The sequence below is a fragment of the Nicotiana attenuata genome, unplaced genomic scaffold (genome assembly GCF_001879085.1).
Source record: "Nicotiana attenuata strain UT unplaced genomic scaffold, NIATTr2, whole genome shotgun sequence".
NCBI lineage: Eukaryota > Viridiplantae > Streptophyta > Magnoliopsida > Solanales > Solanaceae > Nicotiana > Nicotiana attenuata.
In genome coordinates, this window is record NW_017673178.1 from 116,400 (window position 1) to 144,316 (window position 27,917).

General features: G+C 36.5%; 1 protein-coding gene across 1 annotated transcript; it reads right to left on the reverse strand.

The window, feature by feature from the left end:
• Positions 1-1,227: 1,227 nt before the first annotated feature.
• Positions 1,228-17,848, reverse strand: LOC109215645 (putative Myb family transcription factor At1g14600). Its single transcript, XM_019379747.1, has 6 exons — positions 17,728-17,848; positions 7,560-7,853; positions 6,314-6,427; positions 5,294-5,498; positions 2,337-2,640; positions 1,228-1,727 (listed from the first exon to the last, which is right to left on the reverse strand). The coding sequence occupies exons 2-6, from the start codon at positions 7,795-7,797 to the stop codon at positions 1,554-1,556; spliced, it is 1,035 nt and encodes a 344-aa protein (XP_019235292.1). The 5' UTR covers positions 7,798-7,853; positions 17,728-17,848; the 3' UTR covers positions 1,228-1,553.
• Between the last annotated feature and the right edge of the window lie 10,069 nt (positions 17,849-27,917).

Below are 27,917 nucleotides of genomic sequence, written 5' to 3' on the forward strand. Positions count from 1 at the left end.
CCAAAGGTTAGACTTGTTACCTATTGAGTTGGTTGTACTCGCGCTACACCCTGCACTTTGTGTGCAGATCCAGGTGTTTCCGGGCACGGTGGTTGCTGATCTTGGTGTTTCAGCTGTTCGGAGATTATCGAGGTAGCTGCCTTGGTGTCCGCAAACCTTGACTCTCCTCCCTTATCTCTTAGTTTTACTTATTCTGTTCTACTTACTTAGACAGGGTATCAGACTATGTTATTATGTAGATGCTCATGTACTCAGTGACACTCGGGTTTTGGGAAAATTCTATATTGAGCTATGACATTTTTATGAGACTTTTACTTACTTAAGCTTTTTTCCTTATATTTTAAATTTCAAGATGTTGGTATCTGTGAGTTGTCGGCTTGCCTAGTATCATGATAGGCGCCATCACGACACTTGGAATTTTGGGTCGTGACAGAAAAATTGAGAAATAGAACCATCGAATCCTACTAGCAACATGTACCAGATAAACTATCCATCAAAAGCTTGAACCTGAGACGTCATGATTCTAACATAGTTCATTGACCACTAGGGAACACCCTTGGGTGCTTGACCATGTACTTAACGGTATGAAAGATTGTCAAATATTTCATACGACTAATCTAACAAATGTACAACTCGCGGCAATGCTGTCTATGATTTGGGTAGTAGAATTTGTTCGGATCCATTATGGCAAACTGTGTAGACCTGTAATTGGGAAAAGGGCTAAATATGTTCTATATCTTCCTCGTGCTCTCTGAGATCAAAGTAAAGTATGTATGTTTATTTCTACTATTACAAAAATTAAAAAATAACATGTACACAACCAAATGTATATCCATACGGTCATCATATTGAGGCATTTAATAGATTAATAAAACAATAGCCCTAATTTTTTCTTTAGAAAATAAAATATCTTAATGGTCACAGCTTGTCTTATTCACATGTTATGCCTGGTGGGGTATAAATTTGGTACAAATTGTTTACAGAGTTCTATCGCTTTATGTTGTTCATAAGTAATGGTAGGTTGGCATAACTGGTACAAATTGTTCACAAGTTCTGCCGAATTAGCAAAATTTGTCTGTGTTGTTTATTTATAGCTAACGAGTATAGTTTTTTCGTGAACTCATTTGACGAAAATTCACTTCTCTAAAATATTGAACCCCTTGCTCAGAATCCTGGATCCGTCACCGGTGGCAACTCCAACTATATTATTGTAGCTAGAATGGCCTATAAGGCAAATACTTAGGAGATCTCACTCCAATGCATTTGGTTCTTTTATGACATGCATGCATAAAAAGTCAGATATCAAGTACTAGCCTCCTTCCTAGGCTGCTCCTACATATGAATATATCAACAAAATATCAAGCTATTCAAGTTTCTGTATTCTTTAGAAATCTACACAAACACCTATATTGCTCGGACTCTTCAAAAATATTGCTAGGTGCATGTCGTCGAATCCATAAAAAATAATGCTTTTTTTTTTTAAAGATCCGACACGGATGTGACACTATTTTTGGAGAGTCCGAGCAGTATTGACAAACACAATGTGCCATCTCTTAGGTTGCACTTGATGAATAAGAAGGCAAAGAAAGAGAGAGCATTGTGTTTATTGTTGAATCTGATTCCTTCTTACTATGCTGAATTTGCTCCTTATTATTGTCTACTGTGCTCAGTCCTAGTTGCAAATCAGGCAACCAATCTTTTTCACTTAACCTCTTATCTCTTTTCATCTGCACGTCAAAATTGATATAAGAATTAAAGCAACAATTAAAACAAGTGGAAAATTCTCCATTTTGACAAGTGAATTATTGCTTAGCAACAACAAAACAATTTTCATACTTAGCTTATTAACCTTTGATAGCATAAACTAATTATACAAGTTAAACTAATTGAATGCTCTAATTATAAGGGTTTAACTTGTATACACCAAGGGGTAGTCCGGCAGGAAAACAAGTTATCCCAGGATTAATTATCCTGGGATTGTTATTCCGCCTTCCCATAGGGATAAAAACACACTACAGTCCCACGATAACTAATCTTGGGGATTAGTTATACCGTGATTTTATCTCAACCAAACGTGGGATAAACTAATCTCAAATTTAATATGGGATTAATTATCCCTTATTCTTCGCACAAAACGAGCCCTAACAATATAAAATTTATTATATTATTAGTAATTTAATGTGTTATAGCTGAATGCATGCATTATGTCTTCCTGGTAACTCATTCTACTTATTATTACGAGTAGTTACTTGTAATTGTCTTTTAAGTGACCTACTAGCATAAAAATTTTGTTACACATAGAAGTAAAACTACAAACTAAATCTGAAAAAATTTACCTCGGGTCTGAAAGGAGTCTCAAATTTTGGCTCAAGGCTATTATATCTCCACCTCCACTTGGGTTGTTGTACAAAATTGTTTTGTTGAAACAAAGATTGAGAATTCTTGTTGGAGGAAATATTTGACAAAGAAACCCTCTTTTCCTTCCAATATTGATTTTCCTTAAATTCACTAATTGGAGGCCACCTTTTTTCTTCAAGAAAATGGCTTTGTCTAACAGGACCAATTTCATGGTTTCCATTTTGCAAGATTTTCATTCTGAACAAATTGTTGGTTCCTTGATTAGAAGTCCATTCCAAATATCTGTATATATGAGGAAATTGAGTAAGAATATGGATAGTTATGGACGTTAGATAAAAGAGAATTTCATGCTTCTCAAAATCTTAAGAGCAATGCAATACATATTACTCCCTCCGTTAATTTTATGTGAATTTATTGTTGGGTTTTTAAGGTATTTAATTAATATATTAAATACTTAAAAGAGGGTGAATGGGAAATGGAGGGAAATGAAATTTTTGAGTGAAATTTTAAGTTCCCCCTCCCTTGGCAAATGGGCATTGTCCATATTGGAAGAGGAAGAGGTTTTTTATGGGTATATAAGCAATTGCTCTTCTTCTAGCTCTTAAAGAGTTGAGAAGAAGGCAAGCCTCGCGCCGTCGTCGTCGTCGCTCGCTCGGCTTCGGCTTCGGCTTCGGCTTCGGAATTGATTGATTAACTTTTTGGACTTGTTAATAGTAAAATATTAACAGAAATGTTATTAAATATTTGTTTTAATAACAAAATATTAATATTAAATATTAATATTAAATCCAATCCGTTTTTCTGTTTTGGTAACAGAAAAGTAACTACCCTCTTCAATTTTTCCTCTTTATTTTCCCTCTTTATTATTGAGTAAATGGCCATTTATGTAATGGCATTTATATTATGGGCGTTTTGCATAAACAGCCATTCTGAAGAGACCCAACTTTGGCTATAAATACAACACTATTCTGCTCAGAATTTTAACTACAATTTTCTGAGTTTCCTCTCCTTCTTCTGCATACTTTTAGCATCAAAACAAAGCAAAAAGTAAGTGTGATTTGCTACCGAACTTTGTGTTTGCTGAAACACTGGGGTTTGAAGTACCACTACACCAGTGTGTAATTCGTTCTATCCTGGGAGGAAATAATCCATAACCTTGGGTACTAGGAGGGGATTAAATTCCTTAAGGAAACACTGTGAATTCAGTGGGCTCGAATTGGTTTATGTCATTTCTGTTTATATTCATTACTGTTTATATTCATTTATATTTCCAGAATTTATTTTACAAATACAGTGTAATAACAGGGATGTGATGGTACGTCAAATTCAACTAACATCTCATAAAAAATACAACATGGTATTTAGGAAAACATGAATAAGATCAAATGTCAACCCTGTTGCAACAGATAAACAACATCAAGAACGACACCCAAGGGCGTACNAAATCTTAAGAGCAATGCAATACATATTACTCCCTCCGTTAATTTTATGTGAATTTATTGTTGGGTTTTTAAGGTATTTAATTAATATATTAAATACTTAAAAGAGGGTGAATGGGAAATGGAGGGAAATGAAATTTTTGAGTGAAATTTTAAGTTCCCCCTCCCTTGGCAAATGGGCATTGTCCCATATTGGAAGAGGAAGAGGTTTTTTATGGGTATATAAGCAATTGCTCTTCTTCTAGCTCTTAAAGAGTTGAGAAGAAGGCAAGCCTCGCGCCGTCGTCGTCGTCGCTCGCTCGGCTCGGCTACGGCTACGGCTTCGGCTTCGGCTTCGGCTTCGGATTCGGATTCGAATTCGAATTCGGATTCGGATTCGGATTTGGATTTGGTCAAATGATCGATTGATTGATTAACTTTTTGGACCAAATTTATTTGTTAATAGTAAAATATTAACAGAAATGTTATTAAATATTTGTTTTAATAACAAAATATTAATATTAAATATTAATATTAAATCCAATCCGTTTTTCTGTTTTGGTAACAGAAAAGTAACTACCCTCTTCAATTTTTCCTCTTTATTTTCCCTCTTTATTATTGAGTAAATGGCCATTTATGTAATGGCATTTATATTGTGTGCGTTTTGCATAAACAGCCATTCTGAAGAGACCCAACTTTGGCTATAAATACAACACTATTCTGCTCAGAATTTTAACTACAATTTTCTGAGTTTCCTCTCCTTCTTCTGCATACTTTTAGCATCAAAACAAAGCAAAAAGTAAGTGTGATTTGCTACCGAACTTTGTGTTTGCTGAAACACTGGGGTTTGAAGTACCACTACACCAGTGTGTAATTCGTTCTATCCTGGGAGAAAATAATCCATAACCTTGGGTACTAGGAGGGGATTAAATTCCTTAAGGAAACACTGTGAATTCAGTGGGCTCGAATTGGTTTATGTCATTTCTGTTTATATTCATTACTGTTTATATTCATTACTGTTTATATTCATTTATATTTCCAGAATTTATTTTACAAATACAGTGTAATAACATTTATTTGGATGAGCACGAAATATTAGAAAGAAAGAAAAACTTTTGAAATTTTCAGTCGTAAACATGACATGATATTAGTGCAGCTATAAATCATGTTAATAAGGATATATAAAATGAAAAAGGTTAAAGTTAAATAATTTCAAATATAGAAAGTTATCATTCTTTTACTAGTGACAAAGAAAAATAGTGTAACATAAAATTGAATAATTTTTTAGGGGCGCTAGGTCTGCGCTGTAATGCAATGCCTAGGCGACGCGCGAAGGCCGAGGTAGCAAGCTAACCTAATGGGCCTTCTCCCTTAGAAAATGAGTTATATCGCGTGGGTCGATGACCCACATATCAGATATTAAACTGATAAGAACAGATGCTATAGTTGATCTTAGCCAAAAGGCCGAGAAAGGTATAATAAAATGGAATAGAGGGAATACTAATTAACTAGGTCACCTGGAAATTTTTTCCTTTGTCTCATGTCGAGGTCTTGCAAATGAATTTTGGAAATGGTGGTTCACGTTGTCATCATCATTAAAATTTCTTGCTAATACAATTGCACCATTCTTCATTTTGAAGTCTTGAATAGGATTAAATCTTTGGCTTAGATTTCCATAGAAATAACTTTTTCCTTGCATTGCTCTATGACCATGGCCAAGTACTGTCAAAAAGAAGCACCATAAAAGTTCAATAGCTTGTATATCACTGAAAAATACAAAAAGGGCCTACAGAAATTAGATGTATACTCAGAGGCGGGGCCAGAATTTAAACATATCGTTTGAACTTAATACTACTTTGAGTGGTGTGCGGAGCTAGGTGAAGTGAACGAGATTCAATTCTCTTTATCGGAAAATTAAATTGTGGAACTCTTTTTTTATATATAAACTATTGAATGTCCTTCACATAAGCAAAATAGTCTAGTGTAATGATAAAGGGATTCAAAAGTTGCTTTAAATTTTAGATCCCAACTATATATATATATATATATATGACAATCTAGTAATTTTTTAAATTACCTTGGAATATGAATTTTTTGCACTACCACTGATCCTACTGCCTATCTTAAGAGTTGCATAATATTAATGATAAAAAGTTAGCCGCTAAAAATTAAAATGAGAATTCATATTACTTAGTATGAATTGCTAGTAATTTTTTAAGTTACATTGGAGTATAAATTTTTGGCTCCACTACTGATTCTACTTCCTATCTCAAGAATTTGAGTAATATTAGCGATAAACACTTACCCGCTAAAAATTAAAGTAAGAATACATATTACTCCCTTAGTATTAATATGTGTATGAAAAGACAGTCATGCATTCGTTGAATCTCCTTGTATAAATTTTTGGCTCAGCTACTCAGTGACTTTTCATATCTTAAGATATGAATAATGCTTAGGAAAAGCTTGTAGTAAGACATGCATAAGTTATAGCCCAAAAGAAGGAAAAACTTGCAATTTTTTTGAGGATTTTATATTACCTTGTCCAAACTCTCCAAGTTTCTTGCTTCGATACATCTGCAGATGACTTTTTACATGAGCAATGCTGAGTCCTCTCACATTCATCGTCTGAAGAACCAATTTTGGAGTAGCTCCTACAAATACGAAGTACAGAATTTAACAAACAAAAAAAAAAAAAAAAAAAAAAGCGTCCGGGGTCTTTTAAGAAAGAACGTCTTAATATCATGTTTACACCGATCAGGTTTAAAAAAGTCGATGTTTAAACAAGAGGGAATAAAATTGATCGATGATAGGTTATACCATATGCTTGACATCAATGAGTTGAAAATGACCATTAATCGATAAAAAATTATTTTTTTCTATCAGTTTTTTGAAATTACCTCGTATATAAAAACTCTATAGCAAGACTTTCATTTTTTTCTATTTAATAAATGGTGAAAGACGTTTATTTTAGTACAAAAAATGTGTTACTATTATTGAAATTATAGGAGGGCAATAGATATGGTGTATAATCTTTCATATGAGATCCCAAGTAAATTGTCTTGATGACCTTCTAATTAAAACCTTTATCCATTCCCTCTTATCCTTATTGAGCCAATGCAAATATATCCATTTTTTAGGTGTATAATTTCTACAAGCTAATATTGCAAAATATAAAATAAGAAAAAATACACACACATCACTTGAAAAATTACTACCCACTCCATCCCAATTTAGGTGAAGGTATTCAGATTTTAAGAATCAAACAAATTATACTTTATATGCCTTTTAATTAAATATTTTGAATTATTAATTATTATGACTTAGTATTACTTTTTACGTAGTTTTGCAAATAAGTAAATTTTATTTTAAAAAATAAAAAGATTCTACGTTCAAATGTAAAATGTTTGAATTTCGAAAAACGAAATGTGTAAGATAAATTGTGATAAAGAGATTATATATAACCGTTCATATTAAGTGCGACTACATATTATATTCTACTGATAGTGTGAAAATTCTTACACTACGTGATGATATACAGTCAAACTTTTCTATAACAGTCTCGTTTGTTCCGGATATTTTTGGATGTTATAGTGAATTGCAGTTATAGAGAACATATATTATGACAAAACATAACATTTAGTTCCAAAAAAAACTTTGCTTTTACAGTGAAGTGATGTTATATAAGGATGACGTTATAGGGAGGTTTGACGGTATATAATTTAAATCATTTTTTTAAATGCAAATACACCTAAATTTAAATTAAGAAGTAGGTATATGACTTACTTTCTTGACCACCTAATCTTTCAATGGCACGAACAAAAGAGAGATGAAGGTCAGGAGTCCAACGAAGCCTTGGCAATTTTGATCGAACATATTGCCTAACTCTGTTGCTCTTGTTTTCATAGTTTCCAATATCCTCAGAGCTACTGTTTCCTTCTGCTGTTTTCTCAATCATGTCATCAGTTTCCCTTTTGTTATTAGCTTCTTCATTCAAATCAATGGAATATGACATTTTTTCCATGTATTGCTCACTTGCTATTAGCCTTAGTCAAACATAACAGGCCTGAATTGGTGCATCTACAAAACAAAATATAGGAATCAATATGTTGGAATAAAAGTAAAACAAATCGAAATAAGAGAATTAAACAACTGCGTATGCTTCAGTCTTAAACAAGTTCAGGTTGATTATATGAGTCCGTATTGACCATGTTACTCTATTTAATCACATCATGATGCCAAATGTTATACACATACAAAGTATTAGGAATTCTCTGTATTTTTGAAATCTACAAATTGACATAAGAGAATATTTGTGGTGTATAGAGCATAAAGTACCACGTAAAGCCTACAACATGAAATTTCAATTCTAGTGAACAATGCACCTTTTAAGTGTTTTTTCTTTGGGAGAGGAAATTCTATATCTATTTCATCATCTGACATGTAAATATATTGCTCCGTACGTCTTGAAAGAAATGGCATGATTAGGAAATGAGGATTAACTTGTTTATTGTTTGTAGTTAAATCACATACCAATTTCTATGCTTTTAAAATAAATTTTGCTTATTTAAAAATTCCATAAATCACAATCATTTGTAAGAAACTTGCAAGATCCAAAACGAGGAGAACCAAGAAAGCATGATGGAAAACTCATCGGAATCTGAACTCACAGACCAAGAGAAGGACCAACTAAATCGTAGCATCGACAAATCTAAGGAAGCTATGGACGAAGATAAAGAAAACAACACTAAACATCTCAACACACTCAAAAGCAAGGTAAGTTTTCGCGACACACTATCCCCACCCCCTCTTCGTCCAATCAACACCAACCTAGAAGCTGATTTCTTGAAAAAATTCAACATAGATGATGAAAACTCTAACCCCTCTAATCATCCGTTTTTTATCCCAATTTTCTCAAATGAAAATCTAAGACTTTACAGCCCGTGGCATCAAGCTATTATCATCAAACTCTTAGGAAAAAAAGTTTCCTACATAAATCTCAAACTCTAACTAAATAAACAATGGCGACTAGATGAAACCCTTCAATTAATAGACTTAGGCTATGAATACTATCTAATCAAATTACAGAATATCGAAAACTTCAATAAAATACTCCAAAATGGACCTTGGTTCATAGGATCCCAATATCTCACTGTACGTCAATGGGAACCCAAATTTAGTCCAGTCCTAGCTCACACGAACTATGACACTGTGTGGATCCGTCTACAGGAACTACCCACTGAATACTACGATATTTAAATCCTCAAAAAAATAGCTGATTTTATAGGAACACTAAAAATCGACACATGCACAATTCATACATCCAGAGGCCGTTATGCCAGACTTTGTATCTTAGCTCCACTAGGTAAAACCCTCCCATCCGAAATTCTCCTTGGTACACACACTCAACCAATTTACTTTGAAGACTTTACTATAATCTGTACCAAATGCGAATGTTTAGGGCATAACCTCCACTATTGTCAAAAAATTTCAACCCCCTCCACTTCGAATCAACCAGAAAAAAAGCCACATGCATCCCCCAGTGAAGATAGCCAAAATAGCCAATGGAAAGCTGTTAACTATACAAAGAACAAAAAACCTACTAACCCTAAGGATAATCAATCTACCCAAACCACCTTCAATAACCAAAATCACCCTCAGCAACCAAACCTCTCTAACAAAAAACCTATGGATCCACTGATCCCACATGATCCCACAAAACCAACCAATACACCGGACCCACCCCATACAAAAAACAATACCACACAAGACAACCCTATACCACCTATAACACAATCAATTCACCCTACCACTAACAAGTCCAAACTATCATCATCACCCCCCCTCCCCCCAATTCCCTACACCCACGCCTACAGTAAACCTAGGAGAAGAAAATCGTCTTTTTAGATCACCCCCCCCCCTTCACCCTCTAATTCGTAAAGCAATGTCCAAACACTTACTTTCAAAACATAATACCAAAAAAAAATAATTTAGGATAGCCAATTATATGGACCCCTACTCGTATGAACACGGCAAACTAAAGGCTAAAGAAAACATAAATACTACTACATCTCTACAAAAATTCATATCTCCTACTACAACACCTAAAACCCAAATTACTTAAATTATACCTCAATCATCATCTCAACCTTCACACTCCTCTGCCTCACCGTCATTTCAACCCAAAGAAACCCCATCCAATAGTACTCCTAAACCCGCAACTCCACAAACACACGACAAACCTTTGCATGCAAACTTGCCAATTCTCTCAACCAATAACAATTGCCTCTACCCACAACCAATCTCTGAAAATCTACCCACCTCAACTCCAAAGGCTTCTTCAAATAACCCCCCCCCCCCCTCCCCAAATATTTCAAGCCACTACCACAATTCTAGAACCATCTCCTATTACTCATTGCAGTACCAATAACCACCATGCGTTGTTCAAACAACAACAGGAATCACCACCATCAATACCGGCATCGGAGATACATCAACAACGTCCAAATCAATCACCACCACCACCACCTCCTCCTCCCCTCTCCTTCACCCACCACCTCACTTTATCATCCAACACCAACCAAACCATGCACAACAGAGGCCGTCACTACACCCCAGACTCCCTCTGATACACCACCATCCAACTATTCCCCCACAACAAATACCACCACAACACCAATTTCCACCAATAGACCTGCAATTACTACAAAATCATGTCACACTCCTTTTGAAGACATCAGAAGAGATGGCCTTCATAGTGCAAGAGGAAGCTCCAAACCAAGCACAGCAAGACCAAGTCTTGAACCTGATTCTCCAACAAGATATCACCCTTTGGCAAATGTAAGAGATCATCAATCATTACCAATAATGGCAAGCACAGATACGCCATCATCCCATCTTCTTGAATACATACCCACAGATCAACTCCTCACCATGGTCATTCCATCAACATCCAGTAGCAACTGCTCAACCACCAATGTCAACACAGATGCAACACCAAGTGATCGACAATCACATTACCAAATCTCCGACCGCTTCCCCACAGTAGGAGAATCAACATCAAGTAGAAGAAGGCAACGGCCTGCCGGAGACCTTCATGGAATCAATGATTTTGAACGACTTCTTGACGATCTCCATGTCAGAAATATAGAAAAAAATACCTCATTTTTACCCCTTTAAATCTCTAGTAAACTTCCTTGAATATACGTCTAGATCACTTATCCTTGGAAGAGAAGTATGTGATTCTCATGATTCCAACACTTCAAGAGAATCTGCTACCAGCTGCTCTTTACAATCCTCCACACCTATTAATGCATTTGGAACTTTCACTGGCACCGAAAAGGAGCACCCACATCATGAAGAATTAGTGAAGATTATGATTTAGAATTGCCAGGGAACTCACAATCAAGAATTCTGCCGGAACCTTAGATTCTTGTTCACATGGAATAATCCTTCCATTCTATGTCTTACAGAAACAAGGATGGGAGACCACACTGATCTCCTCATGGAATTCAACTACACTGATTTAATTCAAGTTGCAGCACAAGGTCATTCAGGAGGAATTGTACTTTTATGGCGAGCTCACGATTTGGTGTTCAACCCAGTGGTAGTTACTAGCCAAGAGATTCATGCTTCTGTAGATGTCAATGATCCAAGAACCAACCACCCAACAACTTAGCCATTTTGATGCCATTGGCATCACTACTGTCAGTATCCCCCCCCCCCCCTCTTGTTTATGTTTCCTGTTATGTTTATGTCCTTACTTGCACGCATGTAATTTTTGATGTAACTAGTAGTAGCAACTCTAACAATCACCCATGTAATTCTCGTACTTAACTTATCAATGAAATCCTCCGTTTGAGCAAAAAAATCATTTGTAACGACCCAGATCTAATTGCTAAGCTATTGTCCTCTTTGGCCCGATCCTCTGGCCCACCTCAAGGCTTTCGGGCCTTACGATTTTGACAACTTGAATTTTAATCCAAAAGGTGCCTCAAGTTGAGCTATTACCCTTATATGGCCCCCAAATTTTCATCTAATTTCGAAGTGCATTTGCTTGAGAAAATGTTTCACAACGAACTTCTTTCGAGTTCAACTGTCAGCTACTTTTTATACTTGGAAGTATATAAAAATATAAAAATCATACTCTCTATCCCAATTTGTTTGATGCATTTTGGATTTCGAGAGCATAATGAGTTTTTCTTTAATCACGATTCTGTTTGATCCAAAATTTAGATCCGGTTCAACAAATTAGATTTAAATAAAATAGAGTCAATATTAGCCAATATTAATATCCAAAGATATTTTAACTGATTTTTGTAATAAGATAATATGTGTGTTTGACCGAATGGCAATAAATGTGAACAATACTAACAATATTAATGACTCAAAAGGAGGAGGAAAACATTAAATAACAATAAACAGCAAGGAATGGCATTTAAGTAAATAAGAACATGTAAGTCACCCGAAAAGGGGTGAGATCTGTGGATATTCCTTCCGACAATGATGAATGATTGATAAGCCTTCGAACATTCAGGTTGTTCTTGGATCAATTGAAAAAGTTAGGCAAGAATCTTATTAAAAAGATATTTTTCGTGTGCTTGCAATAATGCCAGATTCTCTCTATAAAGTCAATGTGTTTTCTTACAACTGAATATCTTATTTCTCATATCCTTATGTCTCTTTCTATTTATAGGGAATATTTACGTAAAATACCCTAATAGTACAGGTACAGAGAATATCCACTAGAATATTCTCCTTTGATGTCTTATCCTAAAACTAGCCGTTATTCACTCTATTTACGATGAGTGCTCGACTTCAACCATGGTCTTCGCTGACTCTTTGATCTTGATATTCGCTGACTCTTTGACCTTGATCTTTAATAGCTTCGTCAGCCCTGCCCTTCACTTCTTAAGAGATCACTTCAACCTTGGGCAGGCCTTTATCGAAGTCGTACTGGCGACATGTGGCAGTCCACGAGGGCCTCCTTAATGCTAAAATGGTTTGATCATCTTAAAGGTAATTTTGGGACGAAGGCTGCTATGCCTTTGGCTTCTGCCCCCATTGCGATCACTGCACCTTCTGTACCTGCCCTTGCCTTGGGTACTGTAGTCCAATAGCCTATCTCTGTACCGTCTGTTGCTTCTGCTACTCAACTTTTTTCGCTGGTTGACGAGGACAATGATGTCTCCCTTGATGATGGGGATCTAATGCCCCGTAAGAGGAGAGCCGTAGATGTGGGATGAGAGAAACCAATAGTCATTAACTTAGAGGAAGGCGATTTCGTTCTTCGAGAGATGGCCGTTTTGCATGTTAGAGATAGCACTGGGATGGATTTTGAGGCCCCGCACCTAGAGGAGGTGAATGTGGATGCACCAGTGGGTCCCGAGGGGGAGACGCTCGAAGGGGGGCGCTTGACGACGGCCTCTCATTTTCAAGGCAAGAGGATGCTTCATCCTCTAGGGTTGTAGTAGATGTCTCCTCTTCTACTGGGTGACAGAGGGAAGACCATTATTGAGGAGGACGGACGCCGGATCTAAATCTGATATGGATCTGGACGAGTTGAGGATGACTGATGAGGGACTTACTCAACTTGAGGTGAGGTTGGAGGGGGGCACTAGGACTATTACAATCCCAATAGATCGTTATCTGCCTGTAAATACCAAGAAGGTAATTCTTGCCCTTGGTCCTCTCTATTCTGAGATTGAGGGTACGACCCTCGAGAAGATAAACGACGGTACCCTGTCGAATAACATTGTTAGTCTCGCTCTCACAGTAAATACGACTATCGTCTGTTCCTTTCCTTATGCCTTAGTTTCTTTGCAAGTTCTAACATTTTTTTCTTCGTTTTGTACATGGTTATTGTAGATATTGAGAGTGCTCGGCGGGAGAAGAGGTGTAAAGAAATTTACGTGAAGCTGAAAGATAAGTATATGACGTGCCTCGGAAAGTATCGGGAGCCCCAGGGTCTATTTCATGAATGTAGCGATATGCTGGCCTTAAGGGAAGACTTGAAGAAGAGGGATGAAGAGTTGATGCAGACCGTAGAGAAGTGTAGCGTCCTCGAAGAGACGTTGAGGAGAAAAGAGGAGGAGCTCGAGCTTAGTAGAGGTGTAGAGGCCCAATGTTGTGACCTTCAAGCCCAAGTGGTCCAGCTGCGAACCCAACTTGAGGAGTGCCAGTTCAAGGCGAAGGCTCTCAGCGGTGAGATTTTCGAGAAATAGGAGGAGCTTGAGAAGGCGGAGTCTTCTCTGTCGGAAGCTCGGAGGCGGGTGGAGTTCCTTGAGTTGGAGATTCGAACCCTTCGTTCCGAGCGGGATAATGACCTGTTGACGGAGAGGGCTAAGGAGCACCGGCTTGAGGCGAGGATCGGGGATTTGGAAAGGGAAACCTCCGATCTTTATGAATGAGTTGCTGTTTTGGAGGCTGAGAAGGCCCAACTGCCTGCGCGACCTTCATTGCCTAATGCTTCTGTCTTCCCCAATGCCTCTTCTGAGCTGTATGAAGAATGGATTCATGCCGAGGCCCAACTGGATGTGTTTCATGAGTTGCATACGACGGGCTCCGTTTGTGGGACGACCTTTGAGGATGCTCGGGTCAAGGCTCATGAGGCTCGACTTGCTTGTGGCTACGTCCCTGCTACGTCTCGTCCTAGCGAAAAGGATGAGAATGGAGAGGATGCCATGGATCATCTTGAGGAGGATGCCTGGTACGATTCTATTTACCCTCAGGGCGAGGATGGAGAAGACGCTGAAGGTCGGGACGCTGATGTTGTCGATGGTCAGGGTGGCAACGTTGCTAAAGGTCGGGCTGATGAGGACGTCGTGGGTCGTGATGGTGATGGCCGGTAGTTCTTTTTTAGCATTTTAATGCCTTCCTCCTCCTTTTGAGTCATTAATATTGTTAGTATTGTCCACATTTATTGCCATTCGGTCAAACACACATATTATCTTATTACAAAATCAGTTCATATCTTTTGGATATTTATAGCGGCTAAGATTGACTCTATTTTATTCAAATCTAATTTGTGGAACCCGGATCTAAATTTTGGGTCAAATAGGTTTTTTATATGTCATTTAAATACTTTTAATTATTAATTATTGTGACTTATAGTACTTTTAATGCAGTTTCTAAATATATATATTTTATTTTAAAAATAAAAAAGTTTATGTCTTAATTTACTGTCAAATTGAAGAGTTTAATTCTCGAAATCAAAAATACATCAAACAAATTGGGACAGGGGGAGTAGTAATTCGAATTACTCCATCCGTTTCAATTTAGATGACAAATTTCACTTATCAAGAATCAAACTATGTGAAGTTTGACCAACATTTTAGAATTTTTTTTTTACCGTATTGACATGAGAAAAATTGTAACTTATAGTAATTTTCATATGGTTATTAAATATCTAAATTTTAGTTTTAAAATATTAGGTTGAAGTAATTCAATTTAGCTTCAAAGTTTAGTCAAATTGACTCTCGATAAGCGAAATGTGTCATCTAAATTGAAACAGAGAGTATCTAACTTATCATGGTACTATCTATATCTATCTCTTTAATAATCATAATGTAATGGACTGTTGGCCCAAGTAAAGGTGAAGTTTTGAAGACTGACAAAGGAACTCAGACATGGACCAGGTCCATCTTGTGAAGCACAGTTATGATCAACTCAAACATGTGAGATGCACGTGAAGGAGATAAACCTAACATATCAGAAGTGTTATCTCCTGATCATGATCGAAAAGGTTGCATATTGGATAAGGAGAAAGACTCCTTACACAAAGAGAACACGGTTTAGGGAAAGGATAGAGTTAGAGTATGAGATCAACTAGAACTCTTCCACCATGGAAGAGTAGCGTCTATATCCTAGGCAATTAGAAGATCAACTAGAACTCTTCCACCATGGAAGAGTAGCGTCTATATCCTAGTCAATCTCTAATTGCTAACTCCTTAAATATTAGTGTTGTTCTCTTTTACAGGTAATGCACGTAAGCAGAAGTTAAACGTGAATTGAGAGCAAAATAGCAAGGCAATTTCGCAAGCAATTTATGTGTGATTCAAGCGTGCGATCCTGAAGCTACTTGAACCAGATAGAAGAATCAGTTCCAAGTGTCTATCTTTTATTCTAGTTCAATTGTAGTAGGTGATTTTACGTTGTACCTTTCAGCTTATTTAGATGCAATTGTATTAGGTACTTAGAGTTTTCAAGTTAGAGTTAACTTGAAGTTGTCGCAACAGTTGAGGCTGTGTGCCACAACGGGATTAGAGTTAATCCTAGGTTTACAAAAGAGTTTTTGTAAATGCAGTTTTGGCTCAGTGATTTTAGTGGAGAGTTTGGGAAAATCCTACTGGAAGGTAGGTCGTGATTTTTTCACCTTTTGAGCCAGGTGTTTTCCACGTAAAATCTCTGTGTTCTTTATTTTCTGTAGTTATTACTATGCGACAGTAGTAGTTGGAACACATGGAGGAACCAGGTCCTTCTATAATCAAGTTAAGCGAAAATTGGATACCACACAAATTACCCCTCTTGTGTGGTATTGACGTATAAAACATCATGGACTAGTATATATTTGTATCCAGCCTGTTGTTGTACCTGCAGTTTTACACACTCCCCAACCGTGGAATAAATTTCTGACATTGTTAAACTTCTTGTTAGGAAGTTGACAGATGTGAAAAATGAAATGTAGCAGGTATAAAATCTGTCTGGAATTCAATGGTAATTCCTATATGTTTATTATTTTCCTACCAATATAAATGTAACAGCATATGACATAAAGAAAACTTAACTAAACAAACAAGCTGAAGTTGGTAGGTTCTTTAAGGAAAAGGAAAAAAGAAAGGAAAAGTGGGAGAACAAAAATGCAGAATTTTCTTGATTAAAAAAAGTGTAACAAAATTAGTTCAAAGTTATAATATGTTAAATGAAAAGGAACAAAAAGGGTATTTCATTTTTAGCGCCAAAAAAATGAAAAAAAAATAATAATAAGAAATCACAACACAGAAACTAATGCATCATAGATAAAATAAAAATCTGATTTATATACATCTTCTAATTAGACTAATTAACTTGATAAGGGATATTGAAATACTTTTAATTAACCAGATTAAGATACTTCACACAGAATAAAGAAAAGCTTCATTAATGTCTATTCCTGATTAACCCTAGCTTCTTTTGCAAGCAATAGTTATTTCATCAAAGGGAGGCTTAGAGCAATGGCTAAGTTGTCTCCGTATGACTTATAGGTCACGGGTTTGAATTGTAGAATCAGCTACATCAAAGTATATGTCCTACATCACACCCTCCTGGTGTGCAGGTCTTCTCTGAGCCGTGCATGAAAACAGGATAATTTGTGCACCGGGCTCCCCATTTATTTCATCTTAATACGCAGATTGTTGAAAAAAAGGAGAATGATATTCTTTGAAAATTCTACTTATCATCCTTGTATCAAATTATAATACACTTATCTAACTGATTTGTTTGACCAATTCAATGCAAGATAACAACAACAACAATAATAATATACCCTGTGTAGTTTTACAAGTGAAATCTGGGAGGGTAGTGTGTACACCAGACGTTATCCCTATCTTGTAAAAGTAAAAAGACTGTTTTTTATAAACCCTCGACTCAAGAAAAATAAAAGTAAAGTTAGGGGGAGAAGAAAGTAAACCCTTCTCCTAGAAACTAATAGAAATCATAAAGAATCGAAGAAAGCTAAGTATATATAAATCTTATTGATCTATCAATGAGAAAAGCTTTGCCATTTTTTCCCTTAGCTTCTTGATTTTCTCTGTGAGGATTTATTATAATTTGATTACTAGTTTGCTCAGAGTTGACCTAAATGATTGATGATCTATCTATTCATGCAAATCAAAAAGAAGAAAAAGAACAATAAAAGGGAAGAAAAACTTTCAAGTTTGTTTCTCTATATAATTTGTATAATTAGAAGGATGATCACCTGCTACTTGGTCTCCAAAATCTTGTACTCAGCTGCTTCAAATTCAGAGATATCACCATTTGGCTTGCTCATACATCAGAGGGAGAAAAATAAAGAGCCTTCTCTAGGTGGTGGGGTGGGTTTGGGGGTGGGGAGTGGGGGGTGGGGGGTAAGAGCAGGAGAAACTGGTGTATCTTTTTTCTCTAGATATTGGGAGGCTTTTGTATCATTTGTCAAACCATGGAATTAATTTTTAATGCCAATAGTAACTCGCACTGGGGCGAGAGTCGAGACTGAATACGAATTTGCGTTGGGAAGTCCCATAACGAGGAATAAAGCGATCCCTAATAAAGGTGACTCTATACCAAATGCTCGAACTCGAGAGACATCTGGTTAAGGATATGTATTCTTACCACTCCACCACAACCTTTGTTATTATATACTCCCTCCGTTTCATATTAAATGAGGTACTTTCCTTTTTAGTCTGTTCCAAAATAAATGACACATTTCTAAATTTGGAAATAATTCAACTTTAAACTCCTCATTTTACCCATTTTACCTCTAATGAGAAGCTTTTATAACCACACAAAAGTCATGGCCCCACAAAGCTTTACCCCTTAAGCTTTTAAGACTACAAATTTCAAAAGTCTTTCTTTTTTTCCTTAAATTCCGTGCCGAGTCAAACTACCTCATTTAATTTGAAACGGAGGGAGTATATTTTTATTACTTGCTCTCGAATCTGAGATCTCCGATTAAGAATGTGTACTCTTACCACAGCACCACAACCTTTGTTAGTATATATTCTTATTACTTGCTCTCCCCGTTCATTTTATGTGAAGATGTTTGAGTGCTGAACATAAGTGTTAAAGATATTTTTATATGCAAATTAAATATAAAAATATTCTTTTAAATATATGGCTACAAATATTTTGCATGCAGTTTAATTTTTCTTTCTCCTAAACGAATTTTTTTATATCAATGGGCTCCAACAAATCATGTCAGTAGATTAAAATAGAGATGCTAAGATTAAATAATTTTTAAGAAGGTAATGTATTATCCTTTTTGAGACATAATTAAAAAAATGTATTATATAAAATGGGATAAATGGAGTAATTTTTTAACAGAGTTTTACGTGATAAAAAATTAAGAAAAAAATAGATTAATTAAGAAGAAAGAACAAAAACATTGGAATGATATTGGTCGTTGGACAGTCCAATTGGTTGCTCATTATAATGCAATAATTCCTTATTTATGGATACAGATGACACTAGTCAAACTGTTGGGTGAAATCAATAATATATATCATGTGACTTGCCCAAAAATTTAATCTTTATTTAACTCTTCTAATTTCTAAATCTTCCTTTGACAGTTGTCCCCTATAAATCTCCGTTTCCATTTGCATGTGATTATCCTAATTGTTTGACCTTTGTTAGGAACAAGTAAATCTTTTTCCTGATTAAAAGAATTAAAAGTTATAACTAATTATATAGGAAAAATGGCTTTGTACAACCGCTGTAAAAATAACTGCCGAAAAATGTATAAAATTTGTATATTTTTTGTATATATATACATTTTGTATCTTATATACAAATTTACTTTTTCAGCTACCAGATGTAAATAGTTTCTGGTGCGGGCTAAAATTGATAATACCCCAATTATATACACCAGACAGTCACTTAAAAGCATTTGCAAGTAATCCTTTATAAAACTTGGATTTGTAATCTAACATCCTGTTTGGATGTTTTTTTTTTTTTTAAATTCCCAGGGAAATTCGCAGTCGTTATTCTTTGGGTGCGCACTGGGTAACCTGTTCACTATGCCATAGCTCGCAAATCACACAGAAAATATAAAATAATTATTACTTTAAATACAATATTTGTTTTGATTGTTATTTTCTTATTCTATCATGTTGTTAATTCCATTGTTATATAACTATGAAAAGACCCCTTTTATGTAACGACCAATTTTGTATGATCAAATCGTTATATTATTTTTCTTGTCTTTCCCTTACTATAATTTTATTTTATTTTTTACCTTACATTTTTAAATAATTATTCTACCCCATACTAAATTTCTTCTTTTTTTTTTCTTTTGAAATATTGTGCGTTTATTCTTCAAACTGCCGGTGTACACTCCTAGAAAATGGCTATTTTTCGACTGCCAAAACGGTCTGAATGCGGTCAAAAAATGCTACATTAAAAAATGATATGTAACAACCATCCGTACAAGCTATTAAAAACAACATAGATTACTTATTTTAACATAGAGAGATAATTTAATAGTGTAAAAATTCTTTATCACGTCAGTTTATGTAAATTAAACGAAAATTAAAGAACTCCAATTAGTAGAGTAAAATGTCGTACTCATGTGGCTATAGTCTAAGAACAATAGCTAATGAGTAGGTGTATCTTGTGAAGGCTTTCTCCTCCTAAATGTTTCAAATACTTTTGATTGAATTTCAATTTAAGATACTTTTTCGTTTATTCTTTAAGAATTTTTTATTTACGAAATTGAATGAGAATGAATATGATTCATTATATTTTTGTTGGCCGAGTAATGTAGTAAAGCTGGCAGGTGCATTTTTGGGAGTGTTGGAACCATTAAGTAATTGTTAATGATTTAATGATTGAATTCTTATTTACCAAATATATATATATATATATATATATATATATATATATATATATATATATATATATATATATATATATATATATATATATATATATATATATATATATACTGTATTTACATGGTATAACTTTTCGCAAACGAAGTGAATTTAATTGAATAACTTAGCTAGCGTTTGGCCATAGCTCCCAAATTTATTTTTAAAAATCTGATTTGGGTGAAGTTTGGTTTGAAGATGAAAATGTGTTTGGACATACGTTTTCAAAACATATTTTCCAATTTTATTTTGGAAATTCATGTATATAATTCCCAAGTTTTGGGATTTTGGCCCAAAATCAGCTCAGTAGCTGATTTTGGGATTTGAAATTTGGGATTTGGGATTTGGCCAAAATATGGGCAAAATTTATGGCCAAACATGAGTTTTGAAAATAAATTCCAAATTTATCTTGGCAAAACTCATGGCCAAACAGGTCCTTGATTCTCTAAGGTAGGTCGGCTATATTCCATAAGAGTCATGACTTCTATATAGGGAAAATTGTCCTGTTGATACAGGTTGTATTTGTTGCCTAACGAATACAATTGACACAGTTGTATCCGTTGCGCGTTTAAATACAAGTGATACAAGCTGGTAATAATTAAACAGTAGTTACGAATGATAATTAGGCAAATAATAATTATTAGGCTCTAAACTATAGTGATTTATGAAAATTCCCCTTTTTATATATGTGAACTCAAAAAGCGGACCCTGGTGTCTAGTCCAATAGGAGTTTTATGTAAATTAAAGATGGTAAATTAGTTGAATTTTGTGTACCCATAGGGAAGTACAAGCTCATCCTCATAGTCTATTGTCTAGGCTTCCTGTGCCTAGCTGAATTGGCTAGATGATTGCAATTGTGAGAACTATCTATATTAATGGAGCATATGGTTATCAAAAGGTTAGGGGTTAATTAGACCTAGGTGTTGACACATACTTGATACAATTAAAATAATTAAAAGCGTTTTTTATAAAAAACGCCGTATCCGTCTCCGCAGAGATCGTAAGACATTATCGACTTCTCGGCACTGAAAGTCATTTCCGGAATCAATTATTGGAAAGTATCAGTTTTTCATAGTGATAATGACTTCGTGCGAAAGTATTGATTTCCGTTCTCATGGTGGCAAAGAAAAAGAAAGAGGAAGCGCTCTTGTTCTTGTTACGCGGACCCCAGAATAAAGAAAGATGGAAGGGGAGATTAAATCTTAAAATGAGTTCTTCACACAATTTAAACACATAGTATAGGTAAGAGATTCTGGCCAAAAGGATATTTCAGCCATGAAAAGAACCAAGATCATACGTGACGCATCGTGTTGAGATCTAATACAATTAAACTATTATAAACATATATACTTTCTCAAAAAACTTAAATTTTTATATAAGGTGATCGTAGAATTCAACACTAGGTATTGCTCCGAGATTGCTAGATCCCTCCCAACAAAAAATATTAAATGGTAAATATTATGAAAATAGTCTATGTTCAAGAGTGGTAAGTACTCCTTTATTTTTAATCAGCAGTCTTGAGTTCGAGCCCTGGTATGAAATCGCTGCCGAGTTCGGATTTAGTTGAACCCCAATACAGATACCGGACACCGAGAGTGAAATAATAAGAAGAAGATAGGAATTTATAAGTACTTATCTTCAACATTTAATCTCCTACCAAAACATGGACTAAGCCACATACCCAAAACTAGAAAATCGCTATCACTACTAGAAATTCGGCACAAACCGACCAAGAAAAACCGACCAACTTCGGTAAAAAAATCGGCCAAAAACCGACCAAAGTTGGTCGGTTTTTCAAAATATTTTAATTTTTAATATTTTTTTACGAAACCGACCGACTTTGGTCGATTTTCTTTGGCGCAAAAATGCGGGAAATTATTTTTGAGTCCCGGGAAATTTATTTTTTAAGAAATCGACCAACTTTGGTCGGTTTTTGCAATTAAAATAAATAAAAAATAATGTCAAAAAAATCGACCAACTTTGGCCGGTAAATTCGGCCGGTCATTTTAAAAAACCGACCAACTTTGGTCGGCAATTTTATTTTTTAATGAAACCGACCAACTTTGGTCGGTTATTTTCGTGCGAAAATATAATTAAAGAGTATAAATAAAAAAAAGATAATTTTAAAACAAAATGCACCAATGGTCTAGTGGTAGAATAGTATCCTGCTACAGTACACACCCCGGTTCGATTCCCAGACGGCGAATCTTTTGATTACATAATTAAAATACCGACCAACTTTGGTCGGTTTTTTTGCAATATTTTTTTTGAATTTAATTTACCGACCAACGTTGGTCGGTAATTTCCGACCAACTTTTGTTGGTATATTAAAACAACCATCAAAATACCGTCCAAGCATATTTGGTCGGATTTTGGTCGGTAATTGTCCATAACCGATCAAAGTTGATCAATTTTTTTGGTCGGTATTTACCGGATTTCTAGTAATGTATGTTCCTAGCTACTCTTAACACGTTTTTTCTTGAATTGTGCTTCTCGCATTTAAAAATGGTTTGTTGCACATAATTAAGCAACCATTAAAGTGGGAATTTAAGAGTTACGTGGGAATATAATGTGAGCACGTAGTGGGGGTCTAACAATTTGTGAATGTTTGTGAGACTATTGCAATAAAACAAATTATAATTGTTATATTGGCTAATGTAACGATCCGACCGGTGGTTTTGAGCTCTTGCGCGTCGTTCGGCTATTTGAGGCCTTGAGTAGCTTCACTTCATGTATTATGACTTGTACGTGTGGTCGGAATTAAATTTTGGAAAGTTCAGAGTTGTTTCGGAAGAAAAATTCTCAATTCTGAAGCTTTAAGTCGGAAGAGTTGACCAAGGATTGACTTTTGAGTAAACGACCTTGGAATCGGGATTTGAAGGTTCCAATAGGTTTGTATGATAATTTCGGACTTGAGCATATGTTCGAGTTGAGCATCGGGTCGCTCGGGAGCATTCCGGCGCTTATTATGGAATGTTGGCAATTTGAAAGTTTAAGGATTTCTTAAGTTTTATTTGAAGTGAATTTTGATGTTATCAATGTCCGTTTGGGGTTTCGAGCCTTGGAATAGGTTCCTATCGTCATTTGTGTCTTGCACGCAAAATTTGGCATCATTCCAGGATGTTGAAGTATAATTCGGATGCGTTCGGCGAAGTTTAAAAGTTCAAAAAAAGGTTTCGATTGTCGATTCATAGTTTTTGATGTTGTTTGGCGTGATTTGAGGCTTTGACTAAGTTCATATCCTGTATTAGGATGCGTTGGTATGGTTGGTTGGGGTCCCGGAGGCCCCGGGTGCGAACCAGATCGAATTTTGGACTTAAAGAATTTATGGAGCTTAAGGCTACTGGTGTAATCGCACCTGCGAGGTTTTGGCCGCAGGTGCGAGACCACAGGTGCAGTCTAGTGGTCGCAGAAGCGCAGGTTGACTGGAGGTGGGAAGGGCGCAGATGCGAGTAAATTTCCACATCTGTGAGCTCGCAGATGCAAAGAATACACCGTAGAAATGGAAATGAACCGGACGAGCTGGAGTCGCAGAAGCGGAAGGGATCCGCATGTGCGAGTGCGCATGAGCGAGGTTTTGACCGCAGAAGCGGTCCCGCAGGAGCATAATTGGTCCGCAGAAGCGATTTTCCTGTGCTTAAAGGGAACCGCACCTGCGATGGATTTTTCCGTGGGTGGGGAGTCGCAGGTGCGACTGTGTGATCGCATGTGCGAAATATCGCTGGGTAGAGGAGTTCTTTTAAATCGAGACTTAGCTCTCATTTCTCTCATTTTTCACTTGGATGGCCGAATTTGGGGAGCTAATTTGAGGAGTTATTCATCATGCAATGCGAGGTAAGTGATTCTCACTTATTACAAGTTAAATACATGAGTTATATACGGATTTATACATGAAAAATTATGGAAATTTGTGGGATTTTTAGAGAAAACCTAAAAATTGGTATTTTTAAATTTTTATCCCGAAATTGGACGTGGAATTTGAAATAAATTATATATTTGAGTTCGTAACATTATGGATAAATTTTATCTTCAAAAATGTTCGTAATTCGAGCACGTGGGCCCCAGGGTTAACTTTGTTGACTTTTCAAGCGTAGTTAAAAATTATTAAAAATTAATTAATTATGATGTTGGAGTATAATTTTTATTGGTTTTCATGATTGTTTGACTAGTTTCGGATCGATGGGCAATTGGTTTGAGGTGTTAGAGAGGTGTTGGAGCCGGTCATGGAACTTCAGAGTGAGGTAAGTCTCCTGTCTAACCTTGTGATGGAAAAATCACCCCGTAGGTGTTATTATTGTTATATGCTGCATGTTGTGGAAGCTGCGCATGTATGAGGTGACGAGTGTCCATGCGTATACTAGAATTCCTTATTATGTCCGGGTAGACTTAAGTTCACGCTATGCTTTAATTGTACTATTTGAGTTATCCTTGCTTGTTGAATTCCTTTATTCGCGTTACGACCCGTGACTAGGCTTGCGTAGAGTGATAGACTCTCTATTGTAGAGATTTGACGAGCTACTTGATTAGTTGCGGAATAATTGTGCTTCCCTTACAAATTTCTCCCGCGTTATGCGTTTTCATCGAAAAGCTTCCTTAAATTTCATAACTCACACGTATATTCGTGAGCGGGATCAAAGGACCCGTTAAAGCTTCTTATTCTAATGGGATTGGTCCATTTGCCTCGGCAGTATCATATTTTATAGGATCGGGTCGTTCGCCTCGGTAGTATCATATTCTTATGGGATCGGGCAGTTCGCCTTGGCAGTATCATGTATCATATTCTTATGGGATCGGGCCGTTCGCCTCGGCATTTCTATAAAATACTCTGATGGGATCAGGCCGCTCACCTCGGCAACTTCAAGAAACACTCTTATTTGATCAGGGCATTCGCCTCGGCAGAGTCGTACGTAATATTTGACAAGAAGCCATCGTATCCGTGAGTTTACCTGATTTGAGTTGTGACGACCTATCTGGTGGGGACCATTTTGTATATACTCCATTTGAGGAGCTAACTGACAATTGAGGGATTGTGTTTGCTGTTCAGAGGAGGATCATACCACGTACCTATATTTGTTTACACTATTTATTTATCATGCCTCTGTGACGACCCAAAGGGTCATCACCTGTTTCCTCATCCGTTCCGTGCTTCCGAGGCCTTGAAAACCTCATTTTTTCACTTGCCTCGATGTGCGTGCGCAGTCCAGGCGCATAGCCGGAAAGCTTTTATGTTGAAATATGTGAATTTTTTGAAAAATTTGAAGAATTTTGATATTAATATGTTTGAGGTTGACTTCGGTCAACATTTTTGGTAAACGGACCCGGACCCGAGATTGGACGGTCCCGGAAGGTCCGTAGAAAAATATGGGACTCGGGCATGTGCCCGGAGTCGAATTCCGAGGTCTAGAGCCCGAGAAATGAATTTTTCTGTGAAATTGTTTTTCTGAAATTATTAAGGAAAATGGAAATGAAAATTGATTAAAAGACTGTGGTATCGGGCTCGTGTTTTGGTTCCTACGCCCGGTACAAGTCTTATATATTGTTTAAGCGCTTTCTGTAAAGTTTGGTCAAAATCGGACGTCGTTTGACGTGTTTCGGACCTAAATGTCTAAAGTTGGAAGTTCATGAATTTTGAAACGAAAATGATGATCTTGAGGCTTGATTCGATGATTTTGATGTTATTTTGGCGATTTGATCGCTCGAGTAAGTTCGTGGGATGTTATTGAGTTAGTGTGTGTGATTGGTTAGGAGCCCCGAGGGCTCAGAAGTGAATTGGAGGTGGTTCGGGGTGTTTTTGCACTTAGGATGATATCAGATTTTCTGCAATTTTTACACAGGGATTTCCTTCTTCGCGATCGCGCTCTTCCCCACGCGATCGCATAGCACTGAGTCGTCTTCCTTCGTGATCGCATCTCGAACCACGCGATCGCGTAAGCCAAATCCTTGGACCCCCCAGTAGTTCCTCTACGCGATCGCATGGATGACCAGTCAGTGGTACCCTTCGCGATCACATCCCTATTTCCGCGATCGCGTAGGGCAATTTTGCCCAGCGATTTTTTAAAAACAGAAACAGTAGCTACGGGTTTTATCACAAAAATACACGAGCTCTTCTTCTCCACAGCCCCTAGGCAACTTGTAGAGCGATTCTTCACCAAACATTCTTGGGTAAGTGTTATCTAACTTGTTTCCTTCGATTTCCTTCATTAATTAGTGAATTCCTAGCCCTAAAAACATGAAATCAAGGTAGAAATTATGGGTTTTGGTAGAGTTAGGGTTTTGAGAATTTTGGGTGATTCAACCTCAATTTGGGGTCGAATCTTAAAACAAATTATATATTTGCACTCGTGGGGTTATGGGTGATTGAGTTTTGGTCCGAGCCTCGAGTTTGGACCATGTGGGCCCGGTGTCTAATTTCGGGATTTTTGGAATAATGCTAGAAAAATTCATATCTAGGCTATGGGATGTTGCCCTTGAGTCTTTATTGATATTATTAAATTGATTATGCCTAGATATCACTGAATTGGATGTTGAATCACGAGGTAAAGCAATAGTTGAGGATTAAGCGGATCTTAAGGCTTTGAGGTAAGTGTTTGGTTTAACCCTAGCTTGAGGGAATAGGAGTTGAGTTTTGTTGCTAATTGCTATGTGATCGAGTACGATGTATAGGCATGGTGACGAGTATCTATACATTGGTGTCTAGCATGACCGTGAGTCCTTATAATGTGATTATCATGATTTGGTTGTGAACTCCGTGTTTATTGGAGGATTTCTATATGTTGTGAATAACATGTGAACGGTAATAGGATCATTTGATTCCTGGAGCACTGGCTCGAATTGTGATACGAATATTGAAAGTATACGAAATGACTTGATTCTTTGGAGCGTTGGCTCAAAATAGTAAAGTGAATTATAAGATAAGGAAAGTAAGAAAGAGAAAGCGTTGTTGATTATTCCCTTGTCGGGACGTTTGGTTGAACTTGTTGGATTCTTTCCCTTGCCGGGATGGTTGTCAAATATTTGCTTATTTTATGCCCCTTGATTGTGACTGTTGTTTGGAAAGTCAGACTGTTAAATGATATTGAGGATCGGGTTGCGCGCCGCAACAATGATATTGAGGATCGGGTTGCATGCCGCAACAATAATATATAAGGATCGGGTTGCGCGCCGCAACAATGATATATGATAAGTGATATGGGTCGGGTTGCACGCCGCAACAATGATATTGTGGAGCAGGTTGCACGCCGCAACAATGGTAATTATGGAGCGGGTTGCACGCCGCAACAATTATTGAGGCTATGTGTTTACATTTGAGTATGGATTCCTTGTTCACTGTGAACCTAAGTTGCTTTAGTTGTTACTCTGGATTATTGTTATTATTGTAACTCCCCATAGCATGTTTCCCCTCCCATGTTGGTAATTGCTTTGTATTCGATTTCCGCTGTATATTTATGACTGCACAGGTTTATGTGGTGTCCGTTCTAGCCTCGTCACTACTTCGCCGGGGTTAAGCTAGACACTTACCAGCATATGGGGTCGGTTGTGCTGA

What these genes read in the sequence shown, in the direction of transcription:
- LOC109215645 (XM_019379747.1), bottom strand. Translation starts at nt 7,797, where the DNA reads ATGGAAAAAATGTCATATTCCATTGATTTGAATGAAGAAGCTAATAAC. An exon ending in ACTTGGAGAGTTTGGACAAG is followed by an intron (nt 5,499 to 6,313) that starts GTAATATAAAAT and finishes TCTTTTTGACAG; the next exon opens with TACTTGGCCATGGTCATAGA. An exon ending in AGACTCCTTTCAGACCCGAG is followed by an intron (nt 1,728 to 2,336) that starts GTAAATTTTTTC and finishes TTTGACGTGCAG; the next exon opens with ATGAAAAGAGATAAGAGGTT.